At 35.3% G+C, this 18,118-nt stretch overlaps 1 protein-coding gene across 3 annotated transcripts in view; it reads left to right on the forward strand.

Annotated features, from left to right (window-relative positions):
- Positions 1–18,118, forward strand: part of LOC150110206 (thyrotropin-releasing hormone receptor-like) — a 225,053-nt gene that overhangs the window by 118,113 nt on the left and 88,822 nt on the right. For all 3 annotated transcript variants that reach the window (XM_090392201.1, XM_090392203.1, XM_090392202.1), the window contains exon 2: positions 1,561–3,063. In XM_090392201.1, the coding sequence (XP_090248327.1) occupies positions 2,179–3,063 (885 nt within the window). In that variant the 5' untranslated portion in view covers positions 1,561–2,178. The remainder of the gene's footprint in view (positions 1–1,560; positions 3,064–18,118) is intronic.

An 18,118-nucleotide genomic window follows, 5' to 3' on the forward strand; every position in this document is an offset into this window, starting at 1 on the left:
GTTTTGCAGCAATGTATAAACGTGTCTTTATTATTAATTAACATCAGAAAAACAACTGGGAAGCAAGAATCGGTGTTTATGAGAAAAATCAAAATTTCCTGGTTCAGTGGTATGTATGATATAGAATTCATTCAAGTGCACTTTTTTATTTAATTGCAAGTGGCTACAATAATAATAATAATCTGTGTGTTTTTATGTGTTTTTTGTGTGTTTTTTATGTTGAAAAGTGGATGATTATATATTTGTTATCAACTGGTCGAGTCAGTGGATTTCTGAATATTTTGGAGGTAGTTTGTAAACCACCTGTGCAGAAGCCCGTCTATTCCAACATGCCTCAGCTTTTCTAACAAGGTTTGATGTGTGAGTGTATCGAATGCTTTAGTTAGATCAATAAAGATTACGATGGCAATTTTGTTTTTGTCTACGGCCCTGTTAATTACGTCTGTAAAGTCTTCCAAGAGAGATGCTGTTCCCTTATTTTTCTGAAAACCATATTGTGTTTTAGGGATAATATGAAAGGTCTCTGTGTATGCTGTGAGTTTCTTCAGTATGATCCGCTCCATAATTTGATTGATAATTGGTAATGTTGCTATGGGTCTGTAATTGCTGATTAAATTTCTTTTTCCATGTTTGTATATGGGTGTGATTATGGCAGTCTTTAGCATACTTGGTATCTGTCCTGTTTTAAATATTTTATTTGTCAAGTTTAGTAGGATAGGACTTAATAATAATAATAATAATAATAATAATAATAATAATAATAATAATAATAATAATAATAATACTCGTAACGTGTGTGCTGATCATATTGTTCTAAAATCCGCTCTCCAGTCGGCATCTTGTATTTAAGAACTCGTATGTGCATTAAAATCTCACGATATTGTGCATACCACTTCTCATGATAATCTGCACACACGCTAGAAAGCAATCATGATTCAAATTAAAATCAGTGTCCGTTAAACAGTATTTTATTCAAATAGATAACAAAGTTAAGGGTTGAATCTTTAGTATAGTGCTTGCAAAGGGAGAAGTTCATTTCTAAGAAAATTCTATTCCTTTTGAATATCTTTGGATCCACTGAATTGCCAGTCTGAAGTATCCACGGCTGTATATTAATTCAGTCCTTAGTCATCGTACCCTTAATTGAAAATCCAAAGTTCTGGAAGGCTTTTCGTTTCAAAGCCTCTCTTATAATCAACATGCATGCCAAATTAAGAAGAGAATGATTAAATTTATCTGTAAGTATAGTCCGATTATTATTCCTGGAACTCCCTTTTGAATTTGATGTCGAACAATCTATTGAGAAACTTATGAAAGACAACCGATTGAAAGATCGAGACTAAACTTTGATCTTCTGTTCAAGTAACGCGTTTTATGGGTCTTTATTCATTTTTGAAAAGTTTTAAAATCACTAAAAGTTTTCTGTATTAAAAATAACTCGAGATCAAATTAGTAATTTGAAACAAGCAGAGAAAAATCAAACGCGTCTTTCTTAAACTTTCTTTTCTTTTTTTTTTTTGTTGTTATTTAATTCAAAATCCTTTTCCATTCTTATTCCAGAGAACTCAGCGAGGCGTCGCTTCCGTTGTCAAGGCAACGCCGGTGATCTCAACAACGCAGAGCCGTAAAAGAGAGCGACACTGCAAGCCGATAGGAGCAGAACCCCGATCACCTACCATGCGCGCCACAAGCTCGCACACAAATGTACCGCGAGATAGACAGGCACTTGCTCATTATACAAATATGGAACTCTACGGGGAGCCTGCACTTTGACGAGTACCTCGGACTTGAGGAAAAAAGAAAAAAAAGAAAAAAAAAAGGAGCCTAAGCAGTGAAAAGCTTTTATGTGGTAGATGGTGAATGCAACAAGTGTACAATACTGGGTTGTTCTACGTTGTTTGAAAACCAAACGAAGTACTGGACGATGTAGCGGTATCAATTTCGACGTCACTCAGTGCTTTTAGGTAAGATTTTTTTCCCTTTACCCAATCGCTGTCGAACTTATAACGTTTTACCAATAAGACTTTAATATCTGACTTTTTGATATTCGGTAATGAATGGTTCACGGATGTCTGTTGATTCTTTATCATCTACTAGAATGAATTACCTTCAAGTCCCTGATTGGAATTCAGTCTTAGAAGAACTCGTTTAAAAAAAGATCTGTGAGTTAGTCGATCAATGATGGCTACAACAACAACAACAGTTTTTCCACCACTCTATCCGGTTTCGGAGTGCGAATCCGGTTTCCATAACAACAGCGTAACCATGTTAACAGACTGTAACTCAACAAGCTTCTCTTCAGCAGTCAACCTAACAAGCAATGAAACCACAATTGCTCCCATCTATCAGGATCCATCTTATTATTCCATGAACTATCGTATCATCGGAACCTTTTTCCAAGGGATTGTGTTTATAGTAGGGGTGCTTGGAAACATCATGGTGGTGATTGTTGTCATGAGAACCAGAACCATGCATACCCCAACGAATTGTTATTTAGTAAGTCTGTCAGTAGCCGACTTCATGGTCCTCATCGCCTCGGTTCCAAACGAGATCATTGCATATTACGTCCTTGGAGATGAATGGATATGGGGAAGGATTGGATGTGCAATCTTCATCTTCCTCCAGTATCTAGGGATCAATGTTTCTTCATTGTCCATAACAGCGTTTACGATCGAGCGTTATATTGCTATCTGTCACCCTATGAAAGCTCAGCTAGTTTGCACCGTCAACAGAGCTAAAAAGATTATAATCGGTGTGTGGATATTTGGGTGCATCTACTGTTCTCCCTGGTTATTTCTGACAAAGATCAAACCTATTTATTACAAAGGACATCAAAATAAAGAAACTTGCACCTTTGCTCTTTCTAGAGAACATTATTTGGGCTATTTCTTTGCCGATCTGGTACTGTTTTATGTTTTGCCTCTTCTTCTATCCTGTATCTTGTATGGACTAATTGCCCGGATACTGTTCTCCAGTGACATTCCCAAAACGCCAGGAAAGAGCAATGGCACTAAAAGTATTCCTGAATCAAAGAAATCAAGTAGCACCAATGCTAGAGTACAGGTAAGTTTACAATTATTGCTATAATTTTAATTTAACTTTATTAGATGTACTGTTGAATTTTGATCCATGAGTTTTTAATCGTGAATGTTTAAACTTGATGTTAAGGGACAGTGTTTATTAAAAACTCCCCTTCCAGCGAGTTTAAAATTCTTCTGAGGGGGTGACAGGTAGTATTTACAACCCCCGAAGAAAAAAAAACAAAACAAAAACTTCTCACTGCGAACCCTGAGCTATCGAATGATCCCTTCTAGTTCAGTGCTCTATAAACAAATGGTCGTTTTTCATTGGTGAAAAATGTCCATTTACTAAAATGACGTAAACATTCTCTCTGATTGTTTAGGAACAAAAAACACCTGTTCTGATTGTTTTTTTGTAAATTGTATTTTTGCGTTGAACGATTCCAAATTGTTTACAGTAATGTAAAATTTCATATTTCTTCACGGCTGAAAAAAAATTACATTTTTGCGTCTTGCAAATTGTATTTTGTAGTGCGGAGTTTTTATGTGTGTGTTTTCTTTCAGTGAAAGTGTTCCATAGAACGCCTCTGTCCCTTTTTTTTTCTCTCTCTCTCTCTCTTTTCTGTTCTCCGCAAAAAAAAAGTGTTTCAGCAATCTGCTTTTGTGTTAGAAGGGGTAAATTTGAACAACACCCCCGACTTTTCTTAGAAGTTATTTTCTCTAGCCAAGGTAAAAACAAAGTTCTAAAGCGAACAAGGTGTTTTGGTTCTTATATTGGGATTTTATTAAAACTTACAGATGCTTATAACTCCATACAATTACTCTGGCTCGTTTGAATAGCATTAAATAATCGTAAACTTTGGCTATTAGTTAAAGCTTAGACGACATTTCTTTGTTGTCATGAAAACGACTTCTTCCATGCTATGTAATGTCCTTTGTGACGTTGATCTGTAGCCCAAGGTCGTCATTATCTCAGCAAATATATTTAGTTTGGCGACACACACACACATTAAGCAAATATTGAGAAGCAATTACATTTAATTCATCGGACTAAGTGGATGGCTCTAATACTAACAAGAAGTCGGCTATAAATAGGAAGAAACCAGAGATAAAAATATATTAGTGGCGTCAATAATTTATACTTCTGTTTGTCATTAATTTTTAATTACCGCATTAATTTCAATAATTATACTAGATGGCGCTCATGTAAGAGATAGGTAGATAACGTCAATTATTCTAGAATCATATTTATAATTTCAGAAAGGTGTGTTAACTTAACACTCCTTTGTACTTCTTTAGAGGAGAATCATTATAAAGTGAATATAATTCCTAAAAGAATATAATTCTTCCTTACATATTATATTAAAATGAATGGCAGTTGAGTGTTATCTTGTCTCATCATCATTATCATTTCGTTGTTCGTGCTGTTTCCTATTCCCAGGCTAATAATTCTAAATTTCTCAATGCCTTTGAAGTTTATAAGTTTTGAGTCACGCCACATTTCTCTTAAATTAGTGGGTGATATGCGTGACGTTGTTAGGATGAAACTTGCTAATGAAGCCGTTTTACGTTTGTGTACCTCGTGTACTGATCTTCCCTTTAGAGAGTTTGAAACTGAAGTCACTTTCATCCTATCTTTGGCAGATGAGACAGTAATGGAGAAATTACCTACTGACTAATAGAGAAAGGCACGTCAAGATTCAATTTTAGATTCGAACATGCTATAATACGCTTTTAAAATTAGTTTTAGAAATTGTAATCCATACTTGAACGATTACAGTAACAAAATTTTAACTGTAAAATTTTAACATATGCATTAATAAATTTAAACGAAAACTGAACAAAATGTCAACGGTAATTTATGAGAAGAGAAATTTGCCTATTTTTTTTTTCGCATAATTTCATCTCTTTATTCTCTTCTATTTGGAAATTTTTTTTTCTGGAAAACTCATCAGCTGATCCGTTCTCTCTCTCTCTCTCTCTCTCTCTCTCTCTCTCTCTCTCTCTCTCTCTCTCTCTCTCTCCCCTCTTATTTTTCATTAGCGTACTTATAAGTAGTTATTATAACGACTTATTTAAATCTGGATACTGAACGTTTATGTAAATATCTAGCTGATCATTTCTATCAAGAAAAGGACAAAAAAAAGAAAGAAGTTCTGACAGCCTCTTAGTTCTCCCGAGTGCATCAACTTTTCTAATCTTCTTGTAATAAGCGGGCGATGTCAGACGGCCTTTCTCTCAAAATATCAGCCAAAGCCTTTGAGCTGATAATTGATATGAATTGGCACGTGTGAGAAAACCTTCAGCCTTCGGTTGTCTTCTCTCCCTTAACCACCACAAATCACATCACGGTAGCAGAAAGAGATCGAAGACAACCGAAAATTGTTTGTAATCTGTGCGCTGATAGAAGATAGAAGTTTTTTGTTTTCTTTCTTGCTGACAGTTTCTTGATAGAAAGGTAAATATTGAAAGCCAGACAATGTCTCTAGCTCATTAGAAACGCGGCGAAATTTTATCTGATACAGTAGAAGAGATATTTGTATCAGATTAAGAAACATGCGATTAAATTTATTTACATACGAGTGTGTTGAGTCATTAATGCTATTCAGCTTTTTGTTGTAGAAGTGACAATGAAATGGATTAAGTCGGTGGTATTGTTACTAGATCCATTGTTAAAATGATAACATTGTCTGAAACTGGTTGTTGCAAACCACTACCACTATTTTAGTGGTTACTATGACAGCCAAGCTGGAAGACGAACAGATTTGTTGAAAACCGAAATGTAGTTTTCGTCTCACTTAATTGTATTGATTATTCTAAATCTTATTAAGGGATTATTGTAATTTACTTTTCTACAAAAAGATTGTTCACTGTGCGCTACCTGGATATCTTCCACACATTATCATTTCCAAGACTGGCGACAATTGATTCAAGTTATGGTTGTCCATGATAAACCTACTTCCGTCTCTGTGCATACAAAAAGATACACCTAGAAGGACAAAGGAAACACGAGGAAACGGGGAACCCCACAGCAAAGCACTGTTCGAGGATGAATAGCTACAACTCTAGATGAGGATAAGGTTGGAATGAAAGAAGAATGGCGTAGAATTCCACGTCTTCCTACAGTCTTAGATTATTCGAAAGAATCAATGAATTGCTATCGTTGACGCTAAAGTTAGATTAATATGTTATTAATTTTCTTAATAAAAAATCGTTGTGTTTCAACATGGTGGTCGTCTGAAAATATTTTAATTACAAAATCAATAAATACATATTATGAAAAGTATGGAAAGAAAGAAAAAAGAACAAACCCGAACAATGTTTTCTTTATTTTATTTTTATATGACTTCCATCTCACGAAAAGTTATGATCCTATATTATGCCGTAAGTAGGCTAAGGTCTTTGTGTTTGTTTATTTTTTTATATTTTTTATTAATCTGATTTGTTTTATATAATTTGTAAATGGATTTGGGGTATGCTTCACAAAAGAGAAAAAAAAATTACAGAGAATAATAATTTTTATTTAATTTCAAGGTCCTAAGAGTTTCTTCACTACAATAAGCTACGGAATGAATTTAACAAGAAATATTACGAGAGCCTCCGTATCTCAGTAAGGAATGAGTACCCTTTGGTTTCGAACTCTTGGTTTCAGAAGAGGGTGAGTTAGTTGGTCTCATATGGTGGTGACAGAATTTTTTCTCCTCGAAACTCGGGTGTTTTACTCCCGCAAAAAGGAAAGCCGCGTTATTGGCTGTGACATGCTACTAAGTGTAGCATGTCTACATTTGCATCGTATGCTTGTTGTTCTGCCTTAATTATTATAATTAGACCTTTTTTTTTTCAGTAGGAACATATCATCATGAATAGTTTCCGTTTCCTACCTCCTACGAAGAATTTTCCATACATCAGTTCTTAAAAGAACTGGGCGATGGACTGATTGACTCTTTATCCCGTCATCTGAATGAAGAAAATCTGTGTGGATGAGGTGTTATTGAGCTAAACGCTCTAGTCATGGCTGGGTAACGGCAATAGCCGAACCTCAGTTAAAACTTCATTGGCTACAGCATTGCCATTCCTTACCCTGGAAGTCCTAAAAAAAGGTCTCTTCTTCCAACCAGATTTCGGTCCTTATAAGGACTGGTTTAAAGGGGCAAAGCAAGAATGCTTTTCATCTTTCCTGTTATCTGTAGAGGACAGTGTAGGGATGAGGTGTTATTGAGCCCTGATCACGGCAGGAGGGTAACAGCAATAGCCGAGCCTCAGTTCGAACTTCATTGGCTACAGAATTGCCATCCATTACCTTCCAAGGGTATTATTAATCACCGCATCTCTCAGATTTCGGTCCTTATAGTCCTTATAAGGACTGGCTTAAAGGGGCGAAGCAAGAATGCTTTTCATCTTCCCCGTTATCTGTAGAGGACAGTGTAGGGATAAGGTGTTATTGAGCTATTAAAGCTCTGATCATGGCAGGTGGGTAACAGCAATAGCCGAGCCTCAGTTGGAGCTTCATTGGCTACAGCATTGCCATACATTACCCTCCAATTGTAGTAAGTCAAGGTGTCCTCTTCTCAGATTTCGGTCCTTATAGTCCTTATAAGGACTGGCTTAAAGGGGCGAAGCAAGAATGCTTTTCATCTTCCCCATTGTCTGTAGAGGACAGTGTAGGGATAAGGTGTTATTGAGCTATTATTAAAGCTCTGATCATGGCAGGAGGGTAACAGCAATAGCCCAGCCTCAGTTAGAACTTCATTGGGTACAGCATTGCCATCCATTACCCTCCAAAGGTCGCTCTCACTTAGAATACTTATAGTCCTTATAAGGACTGGCTTAAAGGGGCGAAGCAAGAATGCTTTTTATCTTCCCCGTTATCTGTAGAGGACAGTGTAGGGATAACGTGTTGTTGAGCTATTATTAAAGCTCTGATCATGGCAGGAGGGTAACAGCAATAGCCGAGCCTCAGTTAGAACTTCATTGGCTACAGCATTGCCATCCATTACCCTTTAAGTGTATGGTGGTTCTCCACTTCAGATTTCGGTCCTTATAAGGACTGGCTTAAAGGGGCGAAGCAAGAATGCTTTTCATCTTCCCCGTTATCTGTAGCGGACAGTGTATGGATAAGATGTTATTGAGCTATTAAAGCTCTGATCATGGCAGGAGGGTAACAGCAATAGCCAAGCCTCAGTTAGAACTTCATTGGCTACAGCATTGCCCTCCATTACCCTCCAAGGAAAGCCCAACACCAATTCTCTCCCTTCAGATTTCGGTATTGAATGATTTCTTCTAATAATGATAAAAGATGCAAGGTTTATTTCGGTGTATGAAGGATAGTAATTGTATTTAGAAAAATTTTGTAAATTAGACATAAATAATTAAAAATTTCAAAGTGCTAATTATTTTTTTATTAAATTTTGTATAATTTGTGTAAAAAACAGCGATTGTAATTTATAGAAATTACTAAACAACGGACAGACTGAATAAGACTAATCATGTTTTACTCATTGAAATTCATAATATCACTTTTAAACTGAAAATATATATTATATGAACATATTGCTATAATGGCATTTGAGTTTGTCAAAATACATAAAAATTTCTGCGAAGTCCCGTCCCATTTCTAATTGAAATTAAATCATGATATTAGATACGGCTGAATGTAGATCGAATTTAAAAAAAAATCCTAATTACTATTTTTTTTTTTTTTAATTTCCGTGCTTTGTTTTAGATTTAAGATTAAGAAAAAAAATTTATTTACATATTCAGAAATGCACTGCTTGGAAAGAAGTTAACGGACATCTCCATGGGCAAGTGCATCGTACCATGTTTTTGTAACCGTTTTTGATTCACGATTCACGTTATTGTAGCCGGTATAAATTGGAGGAATGCAATGCTCCCAAGTCAGTGCAACTGCATCAGAGCGAAATGGCTGCGAAAAGGGAACTGACGGAGTTTAAAAGAGGTGTTGTGATGCGATGCCATATTCCAGGCCTATTCGCTCTTAAACTGTTGACAAATTGGGCCATTCCAGGTCAACAATCAGTGATTTCATGCTGAGATGGAAATGGAGGATAATATGCAATGCAACATGTCGGCGACTCGTAGGCCGATATGTTGAATGCGGAGTTCCGGGCATCGACTGTAACATAAATCTGAACAAAGAAACATTCAGAACCGAGGCTCACAATATGTGCGTCCATGGTAGGACCGCAATATGCAAGCCCCCACATTAGCTGAAACAACATACAGTCTCGTCTTCAGTGATGCCAAGAGGGTGCACAGTGAGACATGGCAGCTTGGAAAGCTGTGTTATGGAGCGACGAATCATGCAACACTCTCCACCGAGCAGTTGGATGGTTGTAGATTTGGCGGATGCCCGGTGAACATCTCTTACCAGAGTTCATAACCCCAACTATAAAATTCGGAGGTGGCGGAGTGATTGTACGGTCCTGTTTTTTCATAGTCTGGCCTCGGACCTCTTTTTGTAGTGCGACGAACATTGAACTCCTAAAGGTATCTGAACTTTCTGGACAATGCAATGTTTCCATAACAAACGCCTATATTGTGGTATTTTTTACGGAACTGGCCATTGTCTCTTTCAGCAAGACGATGGACAATAGCATAAGACTGCTTCTCTAACAGCGTTGTTTGTGGATATGAACGTCACCACATTTGACTGGCCTCCGCACAGAGCTCCGATCTCAACCCTATTGAACTGGAGCATCGAGCGAGGTCAAGGGATGTCGGCCCCTCAATTGTTCAGGACCTCATTACATTCCTACAGGACAAATGGTCCAAAATTCCCATTGATCGCTATCGCACGCTTGTGGAATGAATGCTCTGTAGGATTGCTTCAGTCATCACAGCAAAATGAGGTCCTACAACCTATTAAGGTGGACGCCATGACAGTTTGTTCAACACACTATGGTATCCGTTGACTTCTTTCCAAGACGTGTATACTGTAGTCCATCCACTACCCGTCAGATAGATGGGCGTAGGTGTAGCGGATGCCTGGTGAATGCCTCTTACCAGAGTGCGTAACCCCAACTATGAAATTCAGAGGTGGCAGAGTGATCCTGTTTTCCTGGTTTGGCCTCAGACCGCTGTTTATGGTGTACAGGATATTGAACTTCGAGAAGTATCTGAATATTATGGACAATACAATGCTTCCTACTTTTGGCGTTTCTACGGAAAAGTCGATTGTATCTTTCAGAAAGACAATGCACCTTAACTGCGTGGTTTGTGGATATGAATATCATCACACTTGAATTGCCTCCACAGAACACTACTCTCAATCCTACTGAACATCTATGGAATGACCTGGAGCGCGTCGGGTGAGGTCAAGGGACGCTAGCCTAAACAGTCCAGGACCTTATTACATGCGTACAGAAAGAATGGTCAAACATTCCCATCGATTATTATCGTACGCTTGTGGAAATTGTGCGCCGTAGGATTGCTGCAGTCATCGTAGCGAAAGACGTCCTACACGTTATTAAGGTTGGCGCCATGGCTGTTTGTTCCTCACACTATGGTGTCCGTGTGTCCGTTAACTTCTTCCCAAGCACTATATTTTTTGTTCTAATGTCCTGTAATTTTGTTCTGTAATGTCCTAAATAATAGTTCCAAATCCATTTAGTTTTTAAATAATAATAATAATAATAATAATTTGACTTTTTTTTTAATTTATGATTTGTTTATTATTATGTCTCAGATAAATTACATACAGTATACATAGATATAATAATAATTATATATACACGTATACATAATATTTATAATACATTACATGAACACAATTGTGAATAACCGATACTTGCATGTTAATAATATTTTTAAATAATAATAATAATAATTTTCTTTTATTATTAATATATTTTATTGATTGCTAAAATATTTATACATACAATAAACATCTTGTGTGACATTGCACCACCTAATAATTTTACAGAGTTCAGTACTAAGTGCTGCAATTCCTACATTGAATTTCAATTAAAATTTTTAATAATTTTTTTGCCTTTATATTATGTATTTACAACACATGTTCTTCTAATATTAACAATGAAGATTATACAGAATTTTTTGTATAATTTTTTATTTTATTTTTATTTTATTATTTTTTTTAAGTTTGAGAAAGAGAAAGAATGATTATACATACAAATTTCTGCATTTGCTTATAAGGATTACTTGTAGATTATATAGATTACATATAGATAATAAGGATTACTTGTATAATAATAATAATAATAATAATAATAATAATAATAATAATAATAATAATAATAAGTTTTTATTGGTCTCTCAAATATTTACATATATACAATTATCATCTTGAGTAACATTCAGTGTATTATTTTATAAGGTTCAGCAACGAAGTGCTGCATATAATGAAATTTCCATAATAATGATGATAACATAGTTTTTTTGCTATCCAATTATATAGTTCGGATAATTGCAAGAAAAAGTTGCCTAAAATTTAGGCAACTTTTTCTTGCAAAATGGTTCAGTAAAAATTATAATTACCCGTAATATCATTATCATTTGTAGAATTTCTCATTGACGCAAGAGTAAAATGCGTGTATTATTACCATTAATGATAATCATAGTAATACTCTTTACACTTAATAACTCACAAGTTAAACAATATTACTTATGTTGCAGTTTAAGTACTAATAATTTTTTAAATTTAAATATGTAAATTAAATATATAATTTTAAATTTAAATATATAACTGAAGTGTTACTATCACATTTTCTGTTTACTACAAGTATTCATTACAGAATGTTAAGTAAATTATGTTTGATAAATACTACTACTCGGATGTAACTCAACTGCACCCTCGAAGCATTGTAATTAGCTTATTCTGAAGGTGATACTGGTTATATATATATATATATTATAGATATTTGGAAGTAGGCAGATGTTTGGGAGGTCAAATGAATGACCTGAAAGGTCTGATCAAAGTGAAATTGCCGATATATCCTGTGTTATTGCATCTGTCTTGATGGTTCACATTCTTTTTTATTGTGGGCTTCTTTTTGAACTATTTAGGAGGCTTTTTTTTTTCACAGTGGCAGCCTTTCTATGTCTTCTGTGCTTTTAATTTGTATCGGCTTTGAAGTTTGTGACTTCCTTATGAATATCTTGGCATCTCTGGTCCACAAAAATTGGTAATTTTTTTTCCATTTTTGCTTTTCTTGCTTGGTACAACATATTCTGGTAGAATGGTGTTAAATATTCGGATAGGAAGATTGGTGTATTGTCTTGCTGTGCGTTCAGTCCTTGGCAACTGTATTTTTCTGCCTGCTGGCTTTTATGAGATTGCCTCTTGTGGACTTGCTCTTAAGACGAATTATGACTGGTGCAGGTCATGGGAAGTCTTGGTTTTTGCTCTTCCTAGGAATCCGATTTACGGTCTGAATGTCGTTAAGCTGTAGGAGGATATCAATTACATGGCCTAATTTTATAACCACGTCTCTGAGGTTTTCTGTAGGTGCAGTTTCTGGGAGTCCGTTTATGACAAGATCTTCTTTATGTTGTTGCTGATGTAAATTTAAAGTTCGTATTGTAGTTTTAGAGAATGAAGTTCTTGACGGAGTTCGGATGTCTCTTTCATCAAATTGTGTTGCCTGTCATTTAGTGCATTAATGCTCATTTTAATGTCTTTTACCATTTGCAACATTTCTATCACTGCTAAATTATTATGTTTTACCAAATCTTCATATTCGCTAGATTTTTTTGTTATTTGTTCGTTCTGTTTATTAAAGAGTTCTTGCACAAGGTATACTAAGCTGGCTTTTATGGTCTCTAGACCGTTTTCTATTAGTATATTTAAAGTCATTAAAATTATAGGGCTCACCTGCATTTTTTTGTCTGTTCAGTTCGGCGTCTGATTTTGCCTCCGGTATAATCGGCTGCTTCGTAGGTGGCTGCTTTAGGTGCGTTTCTTTGTTCTTCCAACAGAGTACGCACAGCCATTCCTCGCGTGTGACATTGGATTTATATTTATGTTGCCAGGTTGTTTCTGAAAAGCCGGCACATTTTAAGTGTAGAATCCTACTGTATTTCGTACAAGTTATATTATTTCCGTTGGACGCTAAATCCTCCAGGCATTTGATACACTTCATGACTCACCTTTTTTCCCTTAGGCAGTATGGCGTGATTATAAAGATGGCGACGTCCTTAGTTCTTCGCTCGTTGTTGACCACGGCCCTGTCTGTTCCCTTTTTAACACTTCAAAATTTGGTTTCTTCTTAGCCGATCTCGTCGAATTTTATATCACTGTCTTCGGCGTGATAAGTAGGGTTACTTGGGAGCACTTTCAACTTAAAACAGGAGTTGGAACCACTTTAAAACTATAAAAAACTGGAGCAGCGATATCACCGTGTGCCCGTTCGTATGCCTACACAGCGCCCTCAAAAAAACTCAATAATAATAATAATAATAATAATAATAATAATAATAATAATAATAATAATAATAATGCTCTTATGAAAGTCAAAGTGATGTTAATGTTTGAGAATTTTAAAAGAAATATAGCTGATTGGAGAGAAAAACAATTGTCACATGTTTATATACCACAATTTATCCCGAATCACAAACATTTATTAGATACTAATTTATGTTTAACTCAATTATGGATGGAAATGAATACTCTTGGAGGGTAATGGATGGCAATGCTGTAGCCAATGAAGTTCTAACTGAGGCTCGGCTATTGCTGTTACCCTCCTGCCATGATCAGAGCTTTAATAGCTGAATAACACCTTATCCCTACACTGTCCTCTACAGATAACGGGGAATATGAAAAGCATTCTTGCTTCGCCCCTTTAAGCCAGTCCTTATAAGGACTATAACTCAATTATTAATGCAGATTAATGCAGACAGGTAGAATTGATGGTTAAAAATGATAACGTACAGCACAAGAGCTATGATATTTCATAGCAATTCGAATAATCATTGCAGCGCTGACTCGTCATAGTAACAGCACAGATTCACCAGTATTTCCGAAAGAACACATATTTACAATAAAAATAAATAAATAATTATTTTAAATAAATTAATTAATAAAAAAGAAAAGAAAAGAAAAATAAATATATATATAGCATTACCAGTCATTTACACGCACTAAATATAGCCATATTCTTGAAGATTGGTTAAGATTTCCTAAAGGCTGACATCGCTTGCGAGCCCATTCTTTAGGAAATCTTGTTATAAATATTTCTTTGGGAAATCTGGTTATAAATATAATTTTTATATTAATCTACTTACAAAAGGTTGTTAATCCGGAGGTGCCCTTAGGGACTAAATATCATCATCACGAACCATGGCTCACTGCCCATTGGTGTCCGATGCCTCCTTCACTATCCTCTTCCACTTTTCTTTGTCCAGTGCACAGTGTCGCAGTTTCTGTACATCCATTCCACGTCAGATCTTTATGTCGTCTTCATTCTCTGTATGGTCTACCTCTTCTGTTTACACCATTCATAATACCAAACATAAATGTCTTTATCTTCCGGTCCTCACTCATTCTACAGATCTGTCCAAATAATTGCAGCTTCCGTTTTATAATCTTTTGCATTAGATCCTCCTTTGGTTGTATCTTCCGACAGTGCTCTTCATTTGTGATCTTCTGCACCCATCCTATTCATAGAATCTTCCTATAACAAGTTCTGTCAAATGCCAAAATCATTTTTTCTTGATTTCTTATTTATTATCTACGTTTCAGATTCATACAATACACCGCTAAAGATGCATGTTTCCAGCACTCTTAGTTTTGTTTGCAGACTGATCACTTTACTTTTTCAATGTTATCCATGGCCTTTACATTTGTTCTTCCTCTTGCAATCCTGATCTTTATTTCTTTTTTTACAGTCCAAATCATATGTCATTTTACTTTCCAAATATGTGAATTATTCTACATTTTCTGTATCAATTCCATCCATTTGTATATTTAGTTTCATGTTCTTCTCACCAAATACCATTGTCTTTGTTTTTTCCAAGTTCATAACAAGTCCAAATCTCTTCCCTTTCTCATTTAACAGTTTCAGTGTTTTTTGTAGTTTTCTTTCGTCTTCTTTAATAATAACAATGTCATCTGCAAATTTCAAATCTCAGACTAAATATGCCACTTGTTTAATTCACTTCAGGCCTTAATGAACAAATGCTTGCCCTCACACGGGGCAATGAAGTTCATCTTTCAGTTATGAACCTTCATAACCATCCATCCCACAGTTGGACAGTGGTTACAGGCTGGCTGACAGTATGGAAGTATTAAAAGGTAATTTACTGTTGTTATCGCAACTCTGTTTGAATTCCGATTATAAACTGTTCGCAATGAGTTCTACAAAATACGGACATTGAACCTTTAATTTGGATTGCAGCATTTTCAACATATATTAACGGATTAATTAATTAGTTAGCCAACAGAGTGATTGGGTGGAGAGGGAAAAGATTAATTTGAATGACATGTGGATGTTAAGGTTCTGAAGCAGTACATTTTCAAAAGGAATTAAAACTCTTACTAATTAAAAGCTTCTCGACTCCGAAGATGTAATATTAAAGAACACATCCGCCAGCGTAAGTTAATTCCAACTAATACCACTTTGCATCTGTTACTTGCTCTTTTTTATTTCGAGTTACAGGGTAAAAGATTAATAGCTTTCTAATTAATTACACGAATGTAATTAAAGATTACATATAATGATGATTGCTTAGGTCGTTAAGAGAATAATCTTCTTTGTCTGTTGGCTAACACTCAATTAACGAACATCTACAGATAAATAAAGTGCAATGTTTTAAATTAGTCAGCTAGTGGTGTTGAAAGCCTTCTTTAAACAGATCGGAGTGCCATCGCATTGTGCTGTAACATCTGTTATTTGTTTATTCGGTTTTTTTTTTAAAGTCCTCCATATGAGCATTGATGTCATGAAAGATTAATTTGACACATTCACACAAAATCGAGCACTCAGGTCCCGTATGTAATTATCTTTTCCCATGGAAACAGAAATTTGTTTTGATTTGAAGTGGGTATTATTTTTCCGTAAGTGTGCATGCGCACAATCGGTCTCTTCGATTTTTTTTTTTTCTTAATCAGTTTCACTTTATAGAAAACGTTTTTTCCGTTTCCTAGACAACGCATGGTAATACATTGCAATTCTATTGTTGGTAAAAGAGCTCTTCTGTATTCACGAGCAATGCTTATATTGTTTGCCTTCATTCATGTAATGCTACCAGTACCTGTTTCTGAATTTAATAATTTCTTTTACATGAAATATGTGTGGTTCTTATATATTCTATAAGTGGAAAGTAATAAAGTAGACAGTCAGTGTTGCCATGAATTTAAGTAAATATCTAAGGAAAGCCAAGGAAGGCTTACTTTGAAGCATATAAAAAAAATAATAAAAAAAAAATAACATTTAGAACGTTAATCCCAGCGCCATCTATGGGTAAGAGAGAAAATCGTCATACGTCTTCCTACTTAAATAATGATAATAATAATAATCATACCACACAGAATAAATTGCCAAACCTCTAATACACGCGTATCTTCTTTGGTGAAGTGGTTAAGGAAGAAAGAACTTGTACAGCCAGAGGCTGTGATCTCTGATGGACAACAGCGCATGGACTACTGCTCCATAGGACAGAAGATGAGTAGCTGCTCATGATCTCTTATAGTCTTAGAAGAAAGCGGGGGACTTTTGAAATAAAAACGACCCTCGCGGGAAAGAGAGACAGGATGAAATGACATTACAAACATTATTTATTTATTGTTTAACGTGGCCAATACACCACTAGATTTCTTTTGTTTGATGTAGTAAAGGACTTCTTTGGCTAAGTAAACAGAGACCATTCTCCAACCGACAAGCTGTAGGTTTTCAAATCCCGCTGCAAGCATGGGTATAAGGCCATCACTCGGCTTTAAAAAGTTCCATATTTGGCCTGGATTATCTCAAATGTAATCTACTCACGGCATTGTTCTATAGGTTTACATTCTTTCTGGTGGGAATTGTATAAGAAAAGTAGCATCCAGGGTTAAGGGAAGTATCAGTGCTCCGATTTGATGCAGCATTTTTACTTTCTTCATGCTTCTGCCTTGCACGTAATACGTGTTTAATGTTCTAGCCATTTAGATAAGTTGTCATATTCATGAGTTAACAAAAAATAACTTTGTTCTAATATTGTTCACGTCGTGTAAGCAATTCAACACAAAGTCAAAAATAGAACAAGCAGTAATATTAGAAAAGTTGGTTTGCAGCTTCATTATAACCCCTTTTTTTGCTTCTAAATATCGCTTATACTGTTATATAAAATATAAAATCATATAAAATTTATGGGATCATGTACTACAAAGTACATGATCCCATAAATTTTTAAGGTTTGCTGAGAAATGTTTACCTCAGTCACGTTACTCATAAATATTTGTTCATGATCAATTTTGCCGAACACAGTGACATCACGCCGTTGCCTTTAAATTAAACTGCTTTTTCAAAAGATTTATATTTTTCTTAACAACATTTTGAAATATAATATTATTTTCATTTTAAGTTGTTTGAGTTTTAGTTTAAGGAAAATTTTAATAATAATATGTAAAATACTTAAAACACCAATTTTTAACTAAGTTAACTTTAATACATCTTCTTACTATATGTCGTCTTAATTGAACATAAAATTTACTTACTCTCCACTCAAGATCGCGCGTTCTCGTTCGAGAAACGTGCTTGCCTAAACGGAGAGGATGTTTCATGTAATAAAAGTGCGATTGATGGTATTTGTTTCGTCTATGCTGACTTAATGGAAACTAACAACTGAATTTTATTTATCGTGCTTCCAGAAGTGTAGTTCAATTGCATTGTGGTAGAAAGTCGTATTATGGCAGTTTTTCCCTGAATGAAGAACAAATGCATTATTAACTTTCTCATAAAATACGTATTATTTGCACTTCTTCGAAAATCCCCACAGTTTTCTTCTCTTCTCTTTTGGAGACACTCCCCTGTCAGGAATATCTCATTCCACCCATCCAGAGAAACTCGTTCGAATGAAACGCAGCAAGTAAAATAGAACAGCACGTGCCATGTCGCATTGCCCGTATCTTGTTGGAAGTGTCCATT

This window comes from Typopeltis vanoorti, chromosome 1 (assembly GCF_054136105.1).
Source record: "Typopeltis vanoorti isolate ZY-2024b chromosome 1, IOZ_Tvanoo_1.0, whole genome shotgun sequence".
Taxonomy (NCBI): Eukaryota; Metazoa; Arthropoda; class Arachnida; order Uropygi; family Thelyphonidae; genus Typopeltis; species Typopeltis vanoorti.